General features: G+C 42.8%; 1 protein-coding gene across 9 annotated transcripts in view; it reads right to left on the reverse strand.

Moving 5' to 3' along the window:
• The window catches only part of itpr1b (inositol 1,4,5-trisphosphate receptor, type 1b), a 532,858-nt gene that overhangs the window by 322,981 nt on the left and 188,044 nt on the right, over positions 1-21,833 (reverse strand). For 5 of the 9 annotated variants that reach the window (XM_073072453.1, XM_073072455.1, XM_073072459.1 and 2 more), the window contains exons 15-23: positions 18,196-18,337; positions 14,705-14,863; positions 13,729-13,901; positions 12,635-12,754; positions 7,331-7,522; positions 4,301-4,552; positions 3,213-3,372; positions 2,667-2,820; positions 2,378-2,565 (exon numbers count right to left, since the gene is read on the reverse strand). In XM_073072453.1, coding sequence (XP_072928554.1) covers positions 2,378-2,565; positions 2,667-2,820; positions 3,213-3,372; positions 4,301-4,552; positions 7,331-7,522; positions 12,635-12,754; positions 13,729-13,901; positions 14,705-14,863; positions 18,196-18,337 — 1,540 coding nt within the window. The remainder of the gene's footprint in view (positions 1-2,377; positions 2,566-2,666; positions 2,821-3,212; positions 3,373-4,300; positions 4,553-7,330; positions 7,523-12,634; positions 12,755-13,728; positions 13,902-14,704; positions 14,864-18,195; positions 18,338-21,833) is intronic. The other 4 variants (XM_073072460.1, XM_073072457.1, XM_073072461.1 and 1 more) reach the window with 1 other exon arrangement.

Genomic DNA, 21,833 nt, shown 5'->3' on the forward strand with positions numbered 1-21,833 from the left:
TAACTTTTCCCTGTAAATCACGCCCTCAAGTCCCAGCAACGTCCTTGCAAATTTTCTCTGCACTCTTTCAATCTTACATCTTTCCTGTAGGTAGGTGACCAAAACTGCATACAATGCTCTAAATTAGGTCTCACCAAAGTCTCATACAATTTCAGCATAAGGTGCCAACTCCTGTACTCAGTACTTTGATCTATGAAGGCCAATGTTCCAAAAGCTTACTTAACAACCTTATCTATCTGATATCACTTTCAAGGAATTATGGATCTGTATTCTCAGAATCCTCTGTTCTACTGCACTCCTCAGTTCCTCGTCATTCACCATGTAAAACCTGGTTGGTTGTCTTAAAGTGCAACACCTCACATTTACCTGGATTAAATCCGTTTGTAATTTTACAGCCCATTTTTCCAGCTGGTCCAGATCTCAGTATGATAGAGAATTTAGTACCGGTCATACACAAAGCAGGGAAAGACCTTGAAACTAGATACTTTGTGAATTCACAGGGAACCAGTCCTCTCAATGTCTCCGCTATGGCAAGGTTTATGTGAGAATGCTGTTCTTAGACAACAGTTCAGCATTCAACATCATAGCTCTATCCAGGCTGGACAAGAAGCTCAGAGACCTCAGCCTTGACTCTGCCTTGTACAGCTGGATCCTGGACTTCCTGTCAGGACGCCAGCAGGTTGTACGAGTGGGCTCCCTCACCTCCAACCCTCTGACTCTCAATACAGGAGCCCCTCAGGGCTGCGTACTAAGTACCCTCCTTTATTCCCTGTATATCCATGACTGTATCGCCACCCACAGCTCCAATCTGCCAATTAAATTTGCCGATGATACTACATTGATTGTCCTTATCTCAAAAAATGACGAAGTGGCCTACAGGGAAGAAGTTATCTCTCTGACACAGTGGTGTCAAGAAAACAACCTCCCCCTCAATGTCACAAAAACAAAGGAACTGGGTGTAGATCACAGGAGGAATGGAGACGGACTAACACTTATTTACATCAATGGATCTGGGGTTGAGAGGGTGAACAGCTTCAAGTTCCTCAGCATCCACATCACCGAGGACTTCATGTGGTCTGTACACACCAGTTGTGTGATGAAAAAGGCACAACGCCTCTTCTTTCAGCTCAGATGGTTGAGGAAGTTTGGCACGGGCCCCCAAATCCTAATAACTTTCTACAGGGACACAATTGAGAGCATCCTGACTGGCTGCATCACTGCCTGATATGGGAACTGTACTTCCTTCAATCGCAGGTCTCTGCAAAGAGTGGTGTGGACAGCCCAGCGCATCTGTAGTTGTGAACTTCTCACTATTCAAGACATTTACAAGGACAGGTGTGTAAAAAGGGCTCGTAGGATCATTTGGGGACCAAAGTCATCCCAATCACAATCTATTCCAGCTGCTACCATCTGGGAAGTGGTACCACAGAAAAAAGCCAGGACCAGCAGGCTCCGGAACAGCTTCTTTGATCAGGCCATCAGACTGATGAACTCACGCTGATTTCAGTGTACTCTATATTACATTGACTGTTCTATTTATGAAATTATTATAAATTACTATGATTGCACATGGCACATTTAGCTGGAGATGCAACAAAGATTTTTACTCCTCATGTATGTGAAGGATGTAAGTAATAAAGTCAATTTAATTCAAAGATGCTACCTGGCTTGCTGAGTTCCTTCAGAATTTTGTGTGTGTTGCTTGAATTTCTAGCATCTGCAAATTTTTTTCTTATTTGTGAAGACAGACCCATTCTGCTTCCCATCACGCCAGGTCCATGACTCTGCCAACCCTGGTCTTCAAGCGTAATATTTTCTCCACACAATGCATGCTCTGATAGTGTTCCTCACTGTCCTATACACCACTAATCTTGGTGTCATCTGCAAATTTGCTGATCCAGTTTACCACATTGTCACCCAGATCGTTGATACAGATGCCAAACAGCAATGGACCCAGCACCGATTCCTGCGGCACCCCACTAATCAGGTCTTCAGTCAGAGAGGCAGCCATCTACCACCTCTCTCTGACTTCCTCCACTTCTACCTCTTCTTGAATGCCAGGCGACTGAACGTTCTTGACCAACCTCCCATGCGGGACCTTGTCAAAGACCTTACTAAAGTGGGTAGGTGGGAGGGAGGAGCGGGGCTCGTTTTTTTGTTGTTTTTTTATTGTATTCTGTAGCTTGTGCTCTTCTCTGAATGTGGTGGGGGTGCTACGTTGGCACCAGAATGTATGGCAACTCCTGGGGGAGTTGTGATGTTTGTAACCCAAGCAACACTTCACCATATGCTTCAATGTACACGATAAATTAATCCGAATTTTGAACTTGCGATCTGTAATGTCAATGACACTAAAGCTCAATTACGAGAACATTACCTGCAGTATTTCAATTGTTTTCAGTTTTGTGTCCATAACCAAAATATCTTCCTTCTCTGGCTCGCTCTGTTGCTTAGTAGATCCATCTTGTGGTGCAATGGGAGTGAGGGGTAGGAAGCCACCTCCTCTCAGCACTACTTGGGTCATCAGCTCCCCAACTCCATGAATTGATCTCATCACATTGCTGCCTGCGATACACATTCATTCATCAGTCAGTACAACAGACTACAGAGGCATAATGATTGCAAATAACGGGAACCAACTCTTGGCGGACACAATCATGCCTTACCTCGATTATCATCCCCTTTAACCAGCTTGCTGATAGGGAAGACAGTAGCCATGTGGACACAGTCTAATATGGCCAGCAAGATCTTAGTTAATCTCAGGAGATCACTAAAACTATAGAAACCAAAGTAGATGAGATTTCGAGCCAAATTCACAACCTATGGGAGAGGAAATAATTAGCTAATTTCTGGTTTTGTTGTTGGTAACAAAACATATTATAATTATCCTATTTCAATAATTAACTATACCGCATACTCTAATGCCCTTCCCTTGGACAACATTGGTGGCGTGAAGAAGGGAGACTTGCAGCTTGGGCAACTGGTTGTCTTCCATAAAAAACCTTGCCCAGGCTTGCTCCGTGGAAACTTTCCAAGGTGCAAATCCATGGTTTTTCGAGACTAATGGAGCCCTACACTACATACCGCAGGCTGAGAGCTATTGCTATAGTATGCCTACTTGTAGATCAGTGCTACACAGTTCAAACAGTTTCACACTGTGTTTCAGTCTATAGTTGCTGTTGATGCTAGTCAGATGCATTAGGTGTATTTACCTCAAATGTCAGCTTGTTCTTCTCTTTGTCTGAGAAAGGAAACCTCTGGCAGACAACATCTCTGAGATACTCCTCCACAAACGCCATAGTGTTGGCAAAGCGCTCTTTGATTTCATCCTTGGAAGTTCCACTGGAGTCATAGCTAAGTAAATAAAACAAACTGGACCTGAATTCCAAGAAATGTACACATGAAACAAATCTGCTACATTTGTAGCCTAGTCAGTCTATCGTCCCACTAACCCCCACTTTAAAAGTCAAATAAGTAGCAGTCTGTTATTCCAAAAGAACTGTGGCATTTTAACATGGCTGCGCCACATGACAAGTAAGTGTAAAAACATTATTCACTGTGGTACACACAGCAAAATGTGCATTGGGCCAATACATTTTCCACTGCTGACAGCACACACCATTTTAAACCAATAAACTGCATTCCGCTCTCATACAATTCAAAATGGACCCGATTGCAAATAATACATTATCAATCAAGAATACTTTTCCAGCAATAGGTGTACTCTCAAGACTGGCACTTCACCTATGGCTTTTGAAATTAACTTCCAGATGGTGTGTCAAAATCCTAAACCCCAAACTCTTCCCATTTGCAAGGGGAATATTATCATTACTGCACTAAAACTTAAACACCTAAACTAAGTAATACTTATCCCCATGGACTGACAATTCAACTATGACAATGGCTCAATAATGATGCACCATTTGTCCCTCCGCAACTCTCAATGTTTTTACCATCTTTCAATGCTTGTGACCACCATTCACCCCATTTGAAGGGAATTGTAGGATTCCCTTAAGTAAAGGCATCACAGATATGTCTGAGATGCCCTCCTCTGCATATGCTAAGGTCCCACAGTTATCAGGAGAGAGGGATTAAGATAGCTCAATATTTTCCTCAATTACCCAGGGTGCCTATAACTAAGATGAACCACATCCAGTAACTGGAACCTTCTAGGGTAGATCAGCTCACTTATAAAGATATGAAGCATGTGAGGAACTCCTAACTCATGTTCAAGACTATCAATACCCAAGTATTTAGCTCTGCAACAAAAAGGCATTAACCAGCAAGACAAGATACTCACTCATCAATTGCTATCTGGGAAGGTATTTCAGACCACAGGCGAGCGTACTTCACTGGAGTCACTTGCTCTTGGGGATCTCGATCCACGTGCATGTGCAGCATCAGGCGGCAGAAGGAAGCCCGCAGATCGTAGGGCAGGTTCTCGTCTGACATGCATCTGAGAATCAAATCCACATCCAGCTGCCCTGAGACCGCATTGATGGCCAGATATTGCCGGTCCAAGCACATCCGAGCAAAGAGGTTCAGCTGGTACCTGCAGAGGGAAATGTTATGCTAAGAGCAAGAGATCCCAAGGGAATGTTGTCGATTTAGATAAATACAAGGGGACAGATTCAGCACATTCAAGCAGTGCAAAGAACACCACAACTGAATATCAGAGTCCTCCTCCCAATTAACTTGGCATTGGTAAGCAATAAAACTTGACCCTTTTATAAGCTCTTTAAGGAACCCTCATGCATTCACCAGACAGGGAAGTGGATTAAGCAGGCTGAACAATATTGAATGGCAGAAAATGTTCACAGGGGCAAGTGTCCACACTGCTTCCATTTCGTTTATACCCCTTAAGCCTTGGTGATATTGATGCGGCGCAAATTGGAGTGAGGACCCAGTGAAACGAAGCTAGTTTGAATTAAAATGAACAGTACAGCACAGGAACAGGGCCTTTGTCCCACAATGTTGTACCAAATCAATTAAATGAGTAATCAAATGGCTAACTCATCTCTTCTGCCTAAACAATGTCCATATTCTTCCATTTTCCTCACTCTCATGAGCCTGCTTAAACATCTCTTAAAAGTCTCTAATGTTTCTGCCTCTACCACAGACACTTAGCACTCTGCAAAATACTTCCACCCCAACATTTCTTTTGAAATTAACCCCTCTCATCTTAAATGCATTCCTCTGGTATTAGACATTTCAACCATTGAAAAAGAGTGCCTGTCTACTCAACTATGCCTCTCAATCCTATAAACCTCTATCAGATTTCTCCTCGGCCTCCGCCACTCCAAAGAAAACAACCCAAGTTTGTCCAAACTCTTGTTAATAGCACATGCCCTTTAATCCAGGCAAATTCCTGGTAAACCTCTTCTGCACCTTCTCCAAAGCCTCAATACTCTTCCTATAATGGGGTGATCAGAACTGTATACAATACTCCAGACAAAATGCTGGAGGAATTCAGCAGGCTAGGCAGCATCTGTGGAAAAAAAAAGTACGGTTGACGTTTTGGGTGGAGACCCTTTGGCACAACTTGGGCCGAAACATCGACTGTACTCCCGCCCCCCCCCCCACCCGCATAGATGCAGTCTGTCCCGCTGAGTTCCTCCAGCATTCTGTGTGTGTTGTTTGGATTTCAGGACCTGCTGATCATCTCTTGTTTACAATACTCCGGAAGTGGCCTAACTGCAGCATAACTCCCTGACTTTTGAACACAATTCCTTGACTAATAAAGGCAAGCATGCCATGCATTAACCACCTTATTAACCTGCGCAGCCACTTTCAGGGAGTTGTAAACTTGTACCCCTCTGCTCATCAACACTGTTAAGGATTAGTAATTGTACAATGGCCTCTTTTACATCCAACTGCAAAGGCAAGTGGTGCCTCAACTTACCACCACCTCCAAAAGTCAGAACTGACAATAATGCGGCCCCCTCAGTTGGAATACAGGCTCTTTTCTGCTCAAGACAGCAAATGAGATTTGAACTCTCAGCTTTCTGACTCAGGTGTATGTCCCAGAAATGAGCTACTACCACAGCGCAAGGCTCTAAAGTTTCCATCGTGATGTAAACTATTCCAATTAAAGAAGGGCATTTACCCCATCAGATCTATGGTGCGTATTAGCAGAACAATCCCATTCTCACTTTTCTCATTTCCTATCGCCTGCAACTCATCTGCCCTCACATGCCCACCAACACCCCTTCGATTATGTTCCTCAGGGCTGTGTCCTGAGGCCTCTCCTTTACTCTGTATACCCATGATTGTGTCGCCACCCACAGCTCCAATCTGCTAATTAAATTTGCTGACAACACTACACTAACTGGCCTAATCTCAAATAATAACGAGGCAGCCTACAGAGAAGGAAGTCACCACCCTGACACGGTGGTGTCATGAAAACAACCTCTCCCACAATGTCGCAAAAACAAAGGAACTGGTTGTGGACTACAGGAGGAATGGAGACAGGCTGACCCCTATTGACATCAATGAATCTGGGGCTGAGAGGGTGAACAGCTATACGTTTCTCAGCATATACAACACAGAGGACCTCACGTGGTCTGTACATACAGGCTGTGTGGTGAAAGAGGCACAACAGACCCTCTTTCACCTCAGATGGTTGAAGTAGTTTGGTACGGGCCTCTAAATCTTAAAAGCTTTCTACAGGGGCACAATTGACTGGCTGCATCACTGCCTGGTATGGGAACTGTACCTCCCTTAATCGCAGGACTCTGCAGAGAGTGGTGTAGACAGCCACTGAAGATGTGAACTTGCCACTATTCAGGACATTTACAAAGACAGGTGTGTAAAAAGGGCTCAAAGGATCATTGGTGACCTGAGTCACACCAACCACAGACTGTTCCAGCTGCTACCATCCGGGAAACGGTACTGCAGCATAAAAGCCAGGACCAAGAGGCTGTGGGACAGCATCTTCCACCAGGCCATCAGAATGCTTAATTCATGCTGACATAATTTTATTTCTATCTGATATTGACTGTCCAGTTGTACATACAATTATGAATTACTATAAATTGCATACTGCACATTTAGATGGAGACATAACAAAGATTTTTACTCATGTACATGAAGGATGTAAGAAATAAAGTCAATTCAATTCACTTATGAGCACATTACACCAGCATATTTACCAACCAGTACACCTTTGTAGTGTTAAAAGAAAATAAGACACCTGGCAGAAACCAACATGGTAACCGAGAAATGGACACCAGCACCCGGTGTAAAGATTGAACCCAGACACCAAAAGCTGAGAGGCAGCACATTTACATTTCCCACTATACCTTGTTGCAGACTGCGAAGGAAGACATACCTGTAATAACTGAGGACCTCCTGGTCCTCTTTTTGGCCCTCTTTGGCATCTTGGGCTAATTCTCGGATACTTTTGCTGCGCAGCTCTTTGCTGCTGTCATTCCAAAAGAGCCACACTTCCTCATCCTCACCAACCTCAAGACGGCTCTCGCCACCATTCTCCACCTCAAACTCCACTCGGGAGAGAACCAGCCTGCAATAAGAGTTGGCAAAACAGAGGGAAAACAATGGACCTCCAGTTCATAGAGGGGTTAACGCAATAAACACACTGTATTGACAGACTACTTCACCCCCAAAACATGATTAAGGCGCTCATTTAAAAATGAATCACATTTATTTCAAATGTTAAATGAGGGTTTGAACTATTGCACTAAGGGATTATAATGTGATTAAAGTAAATACAATTGTTATTATATTTGTACATGAGTGCTTAGTGAATTAGAATATTAGACTACATCCCTTCTGAACAAGAAAATATAGCCTTGAGAAAAGTTTTGTTGCAAATTATATACTCGTGAGCAGATAACAGGCAGCATCGTGAATATAATTTGGGAACTGATCTGGCCAACTACTTTGAGTGTGTAATTTAGGAGGGATTTCATAAGTTTGTGCAATAACTTAACCACTGAATAGGATAAACAATGCCCATTTCATTAGCCATGTTAACATAATGGCACAGTGGTGCAGAGACTGCCTCAGGTCTCCAGCAACCTGTTGTGTGGTTGTATGTGTGGTGTTTGTATATTCACCCTGGGACAGCACAGGTTTCCTGGTATGGCCCAGAGATGTGCAGGTTGATAGATCTATTAGCCATTCTAAATTGCACCAGTATACATAATCTGGGGCAGTTGATGGGAGGATTAAAATGGGAGTATGTAGGATGCCAATGCATACTTGATGGACAGCACCAATTCCATGTGTTTTAGCTATGAACATTGCTGAACAGAGAGAAGTGGCAATGGTCCCAAATCTATTCTAAACTCAAAAGCATATTCTAAAATATGCAGTGTCGTGTTCTCGTGTGTAAAGTTGCTTCTATCTTGCTGCTTTCAGATTCTAGAATCAATTTCTCATACACTAAAAATGAATTCGTCATCTCCCAAACTACTATAGCATAACCCTTACACTATTTACCTACTGACACGATACTTTCTCTGTAACTGCAACACTACACTGCATTTGGTTTCCTTTTTACCATCTCAATATAATTCTGGATGGTATGATCTGCCTAGCTGGCACAGAGCTTTTCCACTATACTCAAGGACGTGTGAAAATAAACCAATCTCATGTAGAAGAATTTACAAAAACACTAACCCGTCCTTGCTGCAGATATGTGCCTCTGCATATTCCTGCACTATAACGTGGACTCTAACAAAAGTGAACTGGCATTAGGACTCCTAAAGATGAGCATTTTTGTAAAGGGAACAGTGGTCATCAACAGTTACTTTAAATGTGAACTGTTAGGTTGGGTGGAGACGCAATGCAGATACTGGAAATCTGGGGCAACACTGAGGAACTCAGTGGTTCATTTATGACTCAGTCCTGATAAAGGGCCGTGGTTACCAATGTCATTTGCCCACTTCCCTCTCAAGGTGCTGCCTGACCCACTGCGTTCCTGCAGATTCTTTATGTTGAGCAGTGTGACCGATTTCAATGTTACTGTTACGTGAAGGCTAATCCTAATGATGAAAGGCTACTAATGATGGAAGCAAAACCAATTTTAGATCTAATTTTGGGCATGATAACGCAGGAAGTCTCAGGGAATGCAGACATGGTGTTCGCAGCCTCCTGCACAATGAACTTCAGGGATCACCCCTGTTGTTGGTCTGCCAAATTCTGAATCCATTCTGATCACAGTGGATAAAACGGAAGTCAGCAACATGGCTAAACAGCTGAAGTCATTCTTCTTGTTAAAAACAAAAAGGGTTGAGTGAAGGTTTGATAGGTGCAAGTTTATGTGCATACATCCGGCTGGTGGCGTGGCGGCATCAGCGCTGGACTTTGGGGCGAGAGGTCCCGAGTTCGAATCCAGCCGGCTCCCTTGCACGCTCTCCATCCGTGCTTGGGTTGTGTCAAGTTAGCAACTCGACCTCGAGGGGGATGGGCTCCGTCAAGTTTCAGATGCCCAAGACACGCCGTACGATGAGCAATCACCAAAAAGATTGGTGCAAAAAGCTTGTCGTGACAGCGCCCCGACAACTCGACCAGGAGTTAAGGGCGCGTGCGCACCCCCCCCCCCCCCCAAATTTGAATAGCGATTCAGGTACAGAATGCATTTCATAAGGTACAGCTTCGGCAGAACCTCGCGACCCCTGTGAACTGAGTGAAATCTATCAAATCCAAACTGAACACGACGGACCAAGATAGCCCACTTCACAACTCTTTAGCTTCACAAGCAATGTCACGAAAGAAAAGGCTAATGATAATACACAGGCTTTTTTTTTTACAAGATGATTCTCAGCCTTGGGCTAAAAGTTAGTAAGTAATATGTTGGCAACACAAGTATCTGAAAGACCTTGAGAAGTGAGTGAAGGACATATCCACAGGGGCGTTCAATGTGACCGCTGACAGATCCCAGCAATGACCAGGAACTGAACTGAATCAGCTGTGCAAGTGCTGTGGGTATTCTATGCCAAATGATTGTACTTCCTGACACCGGTCCCTTCCCTTGGCCTGCCATAGCCTCTCCCAAGGAAAGCTGCTCGCTGCCAGTGGAGAACAGGCTTTGAGTCAGGCTCCGGAAGAGCTCAGCTCCGCAATCAGACTGGACAGCTGCTTCATAACAGGGTGACAGAGCTCCACCACGGGGCCGGGCCCAGTCTCAGTCCCGTCACCTCATCTGCATACTTGAAAGCTTTTTCAGAAATATGAAGAAGAGAGACCCGAGTGGATATTGGATCGCTAGAAATTGACACTAGAGTGGTAGTAATGGGGGATAAACTTAATGAGCATTTTATGTCAGACTTCACTTTGGAAGGCCCCAGCAGCATGTCAGAAATTCAAGAGTGTCCGGGGACAGAAGTGAGTACAGTTGCTATTACTTAGGGGAAGGTGCTTGGGAAGCTGAAAGGTCTGATGGTAGATAAGTCGCTTGGACCAGATGGATTTAACTCCAAATTAGCTGAATTGAGTGTGTGGTATTAGTTGTAATATTTCAAAAATCACTGTATTCTGGAATGGTTTCACAGGATTGGAAAACTGCACATGTCACTCCACTCTTTAGGAAATTATAGGCCAGTTAGCCTAACTTCAGTGGTTGGGAAGATGTTGGAGACCATTACTAAGGATGAGGTTTGGGGTACTTGGAGGTGCCTGATAAAATAGGGCTATGTCAGCAGGATTTCCTTAAGGGGAAAATCATACCTGACAAATCCGTTGGAATCCTTTGAAAAAATAACAGACAGGATAGACAAAGAAGAGCTAGTGGATATTGTGTACTTGGATTTTCAGAAGGCCTTTGACAGGGTATCACAGATGAATTCCTAAACAGGAAAGATACTTGTATGGTTAGAAGATTGGCTGACTGGCAGAAGCCAAAGAATGGCGAGAAAGGGGGTCTTTTCTGGTTGGCTGCTGGTCACTAGTGGTGTTCTGTATGGGTCAGGGTTGCGGTTGTATTTTTTCGTGCTGTATGCCAATGATATGGAGGAAGGAATTGATGATTTATGGGCCATATTTCCAGATGACAATACAAAGATAGATGGAGGGCCAGGTAGTGTTGAGGAAGTAGAGAGCTTTTTGACATTTTAAGGGAATAGGTAAAGAATTGGCAGATGGAATATAGTGTATGGAAATGTACAGTCACACACCTTGGTAGATGGAATAAAGGCATAGACTGGTTTCTAAATGGGGAGAAAATTCAAAAAACATAGGAACAAAAGAACTTGGGAGCCCTTTTGCAGGATTCCCTAAAGGTCAACTTGCAGCTTGAGTCGATGGTAAGGAAAGCAAATGCAATGTGAGCATTCAGTGCAAGGGGATGAGAATACAAGATCAAGAAGATAATGCTGAGGCTTTATAAGGGCATTGGTCAGGCTACACTTGGAGTATTGAGAGCAGTTTTGGGACCCTTATCCAAGAAAAGATGAGCCGGCACTGGAGAGGACCCCGATGAGGTTCACGAGATTGATTCCAGTAATGAAAGGGTCAATGTAGAAGGTGTGCTTGAGGCTCTGGGCCTTTACTTGCAGTAGTTTAGAAGAATGGTGGGGAAGGAATCTCACTGAAACCTATTGAAAAGTGAAAGGCCTCAACAGAGTGGATGTGGGAAAGGATGTTTCCTATAGTGGGGGAGTCAAGAACCAGAGGGCACAGCCTCAGAGTAGAGAGAGGTCCATTTAGAACAGAGATGAGGAGAGAGTTCTTTAGCCAGAGGATAGTGAATCTGTGGAATCCAGTGCCACAGATGGCTCTGGATGCCAAATCACTGGGTATATTTCAAGGTTGATAGTTTCTTGATTGGTCAGGGTGTCAAAGGTTACAGGAAGAAGGCAGGAGAATGCAGGTGAGGGGGATAATATATCAGCCATGATGAAATGGTGAAGCAGACTTGATGGGCTGAATGGCTTAATACTGCTGCTATGTCTTATGGTCTTATCCCATACCCTGCTCCTCAACCTGATGTCATTTCTAGGTTCTGCTTCTGTTCCTGCTCCCCACTTCTTATCCCATTATCCAGATTCTGCTCCTGAAATCTGACCCCACTCCATGAACCCAACCATATTCCTTGCTCCTGATCTCACTTGCCACCCATAGCTAGACTGGCCCTGAATTAGAACCCCCTCCCATCCTCACATTTCCATCACCAGTCAGGTTTGGGGTCAAGTGGTGCAGATAAAGCTTTCAAGGCACAAATTTTATAATGAACTGGATAGCAGACATCACAACTGTACTAACCAGGATATAATTACCTTATTCACTGGTCTCAACATCCACTACCTCACCAGCAACATTCCATGGTTACAATATGTACTATCTAGCGAACACATGGTTCTGAGACTTCTAAAAAGTTATTAGTACTCATAATTAGTCTTCATATTTCCCCAAACGAGAACCTATTGAATGGGCCTGTGAAAGCATTTCACCCCGCAGACAGCAGAGATTCAGGAGGCCCCCTCGCCAGATCCTCCAAGGTCGATTGGGGATGAGCAATAAATACTTAGTCATTACAACCTCCAAATTACTTGTCAAAAGTAAAATTGTGCACAGTCATCTGCCCAAACTGGTCAAGCACACATACAGTCAAACCAAATCCGAAGTTCTACAATAACAGCCCAAGAACACAAGCAGCTTAGCTGTTACGTACTTGGTCTCAATGAGAATGTCGCCATTAGCTGGGTTCAGCACAGCTTTGCAGATGAGCTCCTGAGTAACTGGAATGGCCGTGTTGTTGGAAACACAAAGGTCGGAGAGGTAATCCAGAAACCTAGAAATGAGGAACACCTCAATCAGTTTAACAAGAACACAGTTGAAACTACAGAAAATTAGTGTTATTTTATACTAAGCCATAATAGTAAGTGCAAACTCAGCTGTTCCTGCTGGGTATAGGAGAGGGGGACAAAGACTCATTGGAAGTTATAAGCCTCAGAAGGAGGGCAAGGTATCTGGAGAGGAGAGGCAAGAAGGGGAAATGAGGATGGCACAACAGTGTCGTGGTTAGTACAATGCTTTTCAGCGTTGGCTGTTCGATCGGGGTTCGATGCCTGTGAGGAGTTTGTACGTTCTCTGTGACTGCGTGGGATTCCTCCCACATTCCAAAGGCATACCGGTTAGGGTTAGCAAGTTGTTTTGACAAAAACAACACATTCCACTGTATGCTTCTATGTACATGCAACAAATGAAGCTAAACTTTCTTTCTCATTCTCCAATCTTTCTACTTAAATGAGGGCTTGAGAGCTGTGGTAAGGAAATAAAGTAAATGTTGAAGAGTAAGGTAAGAGGTAGGACGGGTCTGAAACCACGTGGCAGAAGAGTAAGTAATTCTGTGGTTAAATGTAGAGATAAATGCATGCAATAAAAAAATTAAGTCAGGAAAATAAGTTGCTCATTTCAATGAAGTTTCAGAGTTTACTGTGGCAGATATGTTATCTGCAGTTTAAACACAGCAGCCCAGGATGAAAAAAACTTGGGAGACATCCATCATTATGGGATGTTAGGCTGGCCAATAAGGGGACATGCAACTTGTGATTTAAACAATGTTCATCCACAAACAGCTTCAACCAATCATAGGAAGACTACACAAAATGAGGCCATACCAGCTCTCTACACAACTAACCTACTAGTCCCCACTCATCCCACCTCCTTCCATATGGCTTGGCATTTCTTTTCTTTCAAGTATTCATCCAGTTCCCGATCTTTAACCCAACGACAAAGAATTGTATTCCCCACAAACTAACTCACCTCGGCTCTCGGTTTTTCCTGACTAAGCTGACGAAGGTTTCAATTTCAGCTGCCGTGATGTGCTTTTCCAAGAGCTTACGGTTGTTGTGCAGCAGGGCTGTTATAGTGTCTTCAGCCAGTACATCGTATCCAATCTGCTTCTGCATGAAGCCAAACTGTTTTGCTATGTACTCCTGGAAAATAGAGCACACAAATAGGAGTTGCTTCAAGGACCATGAAGAATCTAAGCAAGGGATCCGAAAAATTTCTTCTGCTTTTACTGGAATAAAGGGAAAGAAACAATCATGTTTTATCCATCCACTAAACCCCTTCAACTTTCATGTGGACTTTGGCAAGGAAACATCTCAATAGAGACTTCTTGTTTTTTAGTCATGAGATTCAACATTAGACTTTGTTTCAAATTTCAAAATAAACTTTATTCATAGTTTTAAAAGTGCAAAATTCTTTTTACCATTCTTAGTGCAATATGGTCAATTCACTCAATAGTGTTAAAACTTTAACTTTAATCCACAGCCCCTGGGATGACACACTTTAATGCTTGAGGGACTTCCCCACCAGCTTCTCCTCCATGTACAGACAGAGCCTAGTCTGTGGTCCATCTCCACAGAGCCTTTGTGGTAGCTGCACCAAGCTTGAATGCACCTTTAAGTGTGTTCTCCTACAGCCTGGAATGTACCCAAATACCATGAAGTACCATCACTCCTCTCCCTAAACCCCGCTGTCACTGACAGTCTAAGAGCTCTGAGCATCCTCTCTTCCAAAGCAACTTGGAGTAAAGATTTCCTACCAAAAAAGTTGTCATGTCAATTAAACAGAAAGTAAACTCTGCTCTTTTTATCTAAGACAATGAAAAACAAAATATATCAAAGGAGGAATGCAACCTATCAGCATACTTATACAAACCAGTCATACTTGGAATGGAAACTTCAAGCCAAGATCTGACTGCACAGTACGATTTAGACTTCTGACCCTGTACCTGGTTTTTACGGTAGTCTTGCTGGGAGTGTCTCAGTACTCGGTAACAGAGTCTGCAAATGTGCCGGAATGGGGCATGCCTCTGGTCTCCCAGCTCCTCCAGCCTCAGCATGGGGCCATCACCACTGTCCGTGAACGGAGCTTGAAGCAGCTTAAAAATCTGTAACGACAGTGAGAAGCCAACAATAACCACGAGTCTTTAGCTTGTCCAGTATAACTGCACATTACCTATGCTTACTGCTAACTTCAGTGAAATGAGAGGAACAACAAATTACCCCCTTGCTTGGCAGCATATGAACAAATGGTCATTTAGAGTTTGAGCTTCTTCCCATCTTGTCACCTGGAGCAGCAGTTCATATGGATTAATAGCCAAAGACACTGCATGCCCAGTTTCAAATAGATTGACAAGAGCAAAATTTGCCACATACACTTTCGGCCTTAATGGGCGCTTAAAATAAATATGCAGACTAGTGTGGAGGAACTGATCACAGGAGGTAGGACAGAGGCTAATCCTGAAACTGAACAAATTCTTCAGAGTTGGTTATAAATCAGAAAGGCTCAATGTCATCTGCTTTTGTGGTTCCATTTGATCTCTCAGGACACAAACAATTCTAATCATTTTTGGAGAAGTGCCTTAGCCAATATCTGTCACAAGCAAAATAATAAAGTAAAATTATTTCAGTCATTATCTGTTGTGTTTGGGATGCTGCTGTGCATGTGAGCTGTCAAACATCCTTGTAGCGATTGCACTTTGACATGACTGTGAGTGCTAGCTTTAAAATAAAGAAATTTACAGCATCCCTACAAAGCAAAAAAAATCCACCTCATGTATGGTTGTATATGGGATATTGAGCAGGTCAGATTAATGCTTAGCAGTATGGAAAGTGTGTTAGGATGTTTTAAGGAAGATCAAGCCTTCAGCAACTCAAGACACAGATGTGAAAAGTGGAATCATTAAATCTGAGTATGAAGAGGAGGTCAGAATTAGAGTGAAGATATTATGCAGAACAGAGAGATAGAAAAGCAGGGTTATGTTTGTAAAGAATTTTATAATTGAACATTTACTTAGCAAGGAGCCAGAGGGGAGTACGCATAAGTCAGACCTGGTGTAACATGAAACAAGATTCAGGAAACAAGAATCACAAACAAGTGAAAATCTGCAGATGCTGGAGGAGCTCAGCAAGCCAGGCAGCATCTATAGAAAAGCAGCAGAGTCGACTCTTCAGCTGGACACTGAAGGGTCTTGGCCCAAAATGTCACCAGTACTCTTTTCCATAGATGCTGCCTGGCTTGCTGAGTTCTTCCAGCATTTTGTGTGTATGTCATTTCCAGCACATAATTGTGAAGGGGAACGAGAACAAAATAATTGTTATTCTGGATCTGATGCAGTACATAATAAACACAGTAAGATAAGGAAGACAATAATAATAAAACAATAAATATGAATACACAAGAGAGCTTGTATGCATCGATTGATTGTACATCTATAAAGTGGCGCTAAGGACAGAAGTGTCTGTACACAAGGTGACTGACTGACAGGAAATTATAAAATAGTGATGGTTGGGATGTGCGGGGGTGGGTGGTGGTAGTGATCGGCCTTACTGCTTAGAGAAAATAATTGCTTTGTGTCTGGTGGTCCTAGTGTAAGTGCTTTGTCCCACCCCCCTCAGGGAGGAGACGAGCAGACCAACAGGGTGGGCAGGATCCTTGATGTTACGGCCCCTTTCTGGATTTATGTAACATTCTGGATGATCTCAAGTTACTGGTAGGCAGAAGGAAGGTTGCCCGACACTGCAACAGGACAATCAAGGTAATAGACATTCCATTAATGTTTCAGCAGCAAATGGGCTTAGACAGGAGCAGAGACAAGTAACGTTGCAGATGCACGAATAGAGCGACTTTGTTAATGGCACAAACAACGAACAAAACCGACCTCTCGATTCTGACAACAAAACAATGGCAACGGTTTCAAGGAATTCTCCTGGAGAGCAATGGAGTTGGTTACTGGGAAAATGAAACTGATGACAGAGTGGGACACCAGAGCTTTGGTCTTACCATTATTTAGTTAGTGGACCAATCAGTACCAGATGTCAGATTAACATTGTCTACTCAGACAGTGGTGAAGAGGAGTGTCGCTGGTCTTGAGAAGCCTGACAGTGTCTTCCAGATCACACAGACGTGAGTGAGCTGCACTCATAAAACATACATTCAGTGGCCACAGTATTAGGTACCTCCTGTAACTAATAAAATGGCCACTGAATGCACGTTTGTTGTCTTCTGCTGCTGTAGCCCACCCACTGCAAGGTTTGATGTGTTTTGCATTCAGATATGCTCTTCTACACACCCCTGTTGTAATACATGGTTATTTGTGTTACTTTTGCCTTCCTGTCAGCTGAAATAACCAGGCCATTCTCCTCGAACCTCTCTCATTAATGAGGCATTTTCACCCACAGAACTGCCGCTCACTGGATGTTCTTTTTGTTCCCCCCCCCCCGCCCCCCACACCATTCCCTAAACTTTAAACTGTTGTGCATCAAAATCCCAAGAAATCTGAGCCACTCAAACCGACTAGCCTGGCACCAACAATCATTCCACAGTCAAAGTCACTCAGGTCACATCTCTTCCCCATTTTTGATGTTTGGTCAGAACAACAACTAAACCTCTCGAACATGTCTGCATGCTTTTATGCATAGTGTTGGTGCTACATGATTGGCTGATTAGATACTTGCATTAGAGGTGTGCAGGTGTACCTAATCAAGTGGCCACTGGGTGTATAACAGGAGGCATCCTGTTATGCCCCAAGATTACAACTCTTTTTTAATCCTTTATTTGGTCCAGAAGTGAAGGTCGGCTAGATGACAAGTTTGTTAGATTTTTGGATACAAGAATGAGCAAAGTTCTTAACCAGTCGAATTTCAGTCTTGAACCAAAGAATTGGGATAGATTTGGTACATTTCAAAAAACTCACAGATGAAGTTCTTTCCTTAACGCGGCAACTTTTACATTCTCACTTCCCAACCGTTCTGCAAGGGAACTCAGAAACTTGCTAGGTCTAGAGTGTAGGATGATCAGGTCCAAAGTTGGGCCTGTTTTCAATAAACCTGGCACATTTTCAGAAGAATTGCTGTTTGTTAACCATGGGTTATGCATACAACACCTTGAGGCAGAGGCAAAGGTCGCTACAAGTGCATGTTCATTGCTACTGTTTCATGTAACTGTTCCAAATGACTGTGCCAGAAACAGATCCCATTTTCCAAAGACTATGAAGTTTCTCAAGCTGACAGCTATTCTAATCAGTGTCCTAGAATGACAGGTCCCAAGAAAGCATCACACCAGGGTCAGAATAGAGAGAGTACGAGATTATAGATACTCACCTTGTGTCACAATATTTATCAGTTATATAAAAAATGTATTCTGTATAGATTAATCCGTTTAAAAGTTATTTGCAAGATTTACTTTTGAAGAGAATACTCAACTTCCACAATATCTCACCTGTTTTAAAATATTTTGCTCTCTCATAAGTTTCTGTCGCTCCCGGTTTGGTTTATTGATCACCACTTCTAGCACATCTTGACCCGAATTTGGAACGTCCGCAACAAAGAACACCAAATCTTCCAGAAGCTTTGTAACAAATCTGTTTAAAATACAAATAATAAAATAAAATGCCAGGCAGCATAAACTGCAGAATTAGCAAGCAGATTAAGCTACTTTGAATACGGAAACTTAACATTAGCATGCAACTTTTTCCAAAAATGTAAACCACACTTTTAGTTGACATTATTTAAGAACTCATTTTCTGGAACCAAAAGACAAATCCATCTGCCAGAAATCTGAAGCAAGAACAGAAAATCCTGAAATACACAGCATGCCAGGCAGCACAGAAACAAGCTAAACATCCTTCACTGAAGTGAGAAAGTGACTTCTCCAGTTGTGAGCAAGAGTCCTCCACCTGAACAGTTAACTGCTTCTCTCCTTTCGCCAATGCTGTCAAATTAGAAGTGTGTTTCAGCTTTGTTTTTAAGGCTGATGATTAGTGTACAAGTCCAGCAAAACTACCAATTTTATTTGCATAGAAGAGTACAGCTCAGAAACAGGACCTTCAGCCCACATTGTGCCAAGTTAATTAAATTAGTATCAAATGCAGCCTGTCTATACAATATCTGTATCCTATTAAATGCACTTCTTGTGCATTTAAGTGCCTATTAGAAGCCTCATGACCAAACTCTGTGGTATCTGACTCCACCATCCGCCAATGCATTCCGGGCACCCACCACTATGTTTAAAAAGCTTGTCTCGCACATCACCTTTGAACTTGCCCTTCTCACTCAAATGCACGTCTTGCGGTACTGGACATTTCAACCCTGGCGGTAAAAAATTGGCCAACTATCTATGCCTCTCATTATCTCAAATCTCCATCAGGCCTTTCCCTTAGCCTCCACCACTCCAGAGAAAAAAACGCAAGTCCACCTGACCTCTCCTTATAATACGCGTCCTCTACTGCTGGTCAAACCAGTAAAACTCTTCTGCACCTTCTCCAACACCTCCACACCTTCACTCCAATGGGGCCAACAGAAGTGAATGCAATACTCCAGAGGCAGACCAAGTAGAGTATTATAAAGTTGTAATATAACACCCAGATTCTTGAACTCAGTTCATCAACTAATAAAGGCAAACATGCCATGTGTCCCTTTCTCACCACCCAATCTGCGTAGCCAGATAGAGACGTACGGACTTGGCCCTCTGATCTCTCTATAATTTAACACTGTTAAGGGTCTTGTCATTAACAGTGTACTGTCGCCTTACAGTTTGATATCCTAAAGGGTATCCTACAGCATCACTTATCTGTCCTCAAATACCACTAATCATCATCTTGCCTGTAAACTTATTAACCTGCCCATCTGCAGTACATTTTCATACAGGTTTTTTTTTTAATATATAAAGTGGTCTGTGACCACTAGTCACGACCTCCAACCACAATAAGTTCCATGGACCACTTGCTTCTGTCTTCCATAGGCAAGGCAATTCTGAATCCATATGAACAGTTCACCGTGGATCCATGCTGCTTAATCTTCTGGATGAGCTACCCATGAGGGACCTTGTCAAATACCTTACTAAAATCCCTTTAGGCAACGTTTATGAATCTACCTTTAATAACCTCCTTGAAAATCTTAATCAAGTTAAGAAGACACAGCTGGCCATGGATTTCCAAACATTCAAGTGCCTAGTCCCAAGAATTCTCTCCAGTAACTTCCCTACCACTGGCACAAGACTCACTGTTCTATAGTTCCAGGATTACCCCCGTTTCCTTTTTTGAATAATGGAATAACATTAGCTCCTTGCCAGCCCTCCAGGACCTTAGCTAGAGGGGACAAAAGGTCAAAGCCCCAAAAATCTCACCTCTCTCAATAACCTGGGTTATATCCCATCAGGCCCTATGGACTTAACCGGCTTAATGCTCTATAGGAGACCCAACACTAATTCCACCTTTATCTTGGAATGCCCTAAGATATTAGCACACTCTATACTGATCTCCCTATCCTCCACATCCTTTTCCTTGGTGAACACTGATACAAGGCACTCATTTAAGAACTCATTCACATCCTGTCACTCCAAGCCTAGATTCCCAACTTTATCACTAAGTTGTCCCTAGTTATCATCTTGCTCTTTATGGGTGTATATAGAATTCTTTGGGATGTTCTTTAATACTAGTTTCCAAGAACTTTTCATTGCGCTCCTGGCTTTCCCAGTTCCCTTGAGTTTTTTTCTATCTTCATTACAAATCTTTTTGATTACAGCTACCTAAACCTTATAAAGACTTCCTTTTCCTTCCTCACAAAATTCATTTCTCAACATCAATGTTCCCTTACCTTGCCATGTGTCCTTTTTTTCCCTAATGTAACACACCCACACTCTGTGCAGTTGGTCTTCCAACACCCTCCACGACTGAAGCGCTCAAAAACAGATGCTCCCAATTAATTTACCCTCGTCCCTGCTTAATAGTCTCATAATTTTACCTGCTCCAATTTTGCAAGGTCCACACTAATCCTGATCTACAACTATCTTAAAATAGAGTTGTCACTGTCTCTAACTGTTCTCCCACTGAAAGGTCAGTTACCTGGCAGACATTATGTAATGCCGGTTCCCATATGGTCCTTCCACTTGCTGGACTAACTACAAATTGACCTGAAATTTTGCCCCTTTTACCAGTTCTACAGCTACATATTCACCTGTTCTATTTTTGTTCCTACCCTGACTAGCACGTGACACCAGGAATAATCCAGAGGTGGCTTCCTTCAAGATCCTGGTTTATAACTTCATTCATAAATCTCTACTTAAAAACAAATTCTTGAAACAAGAATTAGGAACCATGAGATCTGCGCTAACAATCTGGAGACACAGATTCAAAATTCACCATGACAGCTGAGGAATTTAAATTAAGTCAACAATCTAAGTTGGCAAAACAGTTTATTACTTTCATCACTTGTATTAAGAAACAGTGGAAAAACCGTCTTACCGTCAACACAGATCAATTCATTACAAAGATACATTGAGGCAGTACAAGGTAAAACAATAACCGAATGCAGAATAAAGTGTGGAGTATTGCAGTACAGATGGACAGTAATGTACAAGGATACACCAAGGTAGACTGTGAGGTCAAGAGTCTATCTTATTACACAAGGGAAACATTCAGTTTTATTATGGTAGGATAGAAGTTCTCCCTGTGCTCTCAAATTTTTGTATCTACTGCCTGATGGGAGGGGGAAGAAGAGAGAATGTCTAAAGTTGATTAGGATTGTGATTTTACTTTATCAAGGCAGCGAGATGAAAAGACAAGAGGCCATGGATAAAAGGATGGTTTCTGTAATGCGCTGAGCTCTGTTAATGTCTCTTCAGTTTTGTGAAATCACAGGCAGAGCAGTTACCACACCTAGCTGGAATGCATCTGGATAGGATCTTTCTGTGGTAAGTCGATAGAAATTGCTGAGGATCAAAGAGGACATGCCAAATTTATTTAGTCCCCTGAGGAGGTAGAGACATTGAGCTTTCTAGGCCATGGCATCAACATGGTTGAACAAGGACAGGATTTGGGTGATGTTCACTCCAAGGAACTTGAAACCATTGATGCATTG

This window comes from Hemitrygon akajei, chromosome 19 (assembly GCF_048418815.1).
Source record: "Hemitrygon akajei chromosome 19, sHemAka1.3, whole genome shotgun sequence".
Taxonomy (NCBI): Eukaryota; Metazoa; Chordata; class Chondrichthyes; order Myliobatiformes; family Dasyatidae; genus Hemitrygon; species Hemitrygon akajei.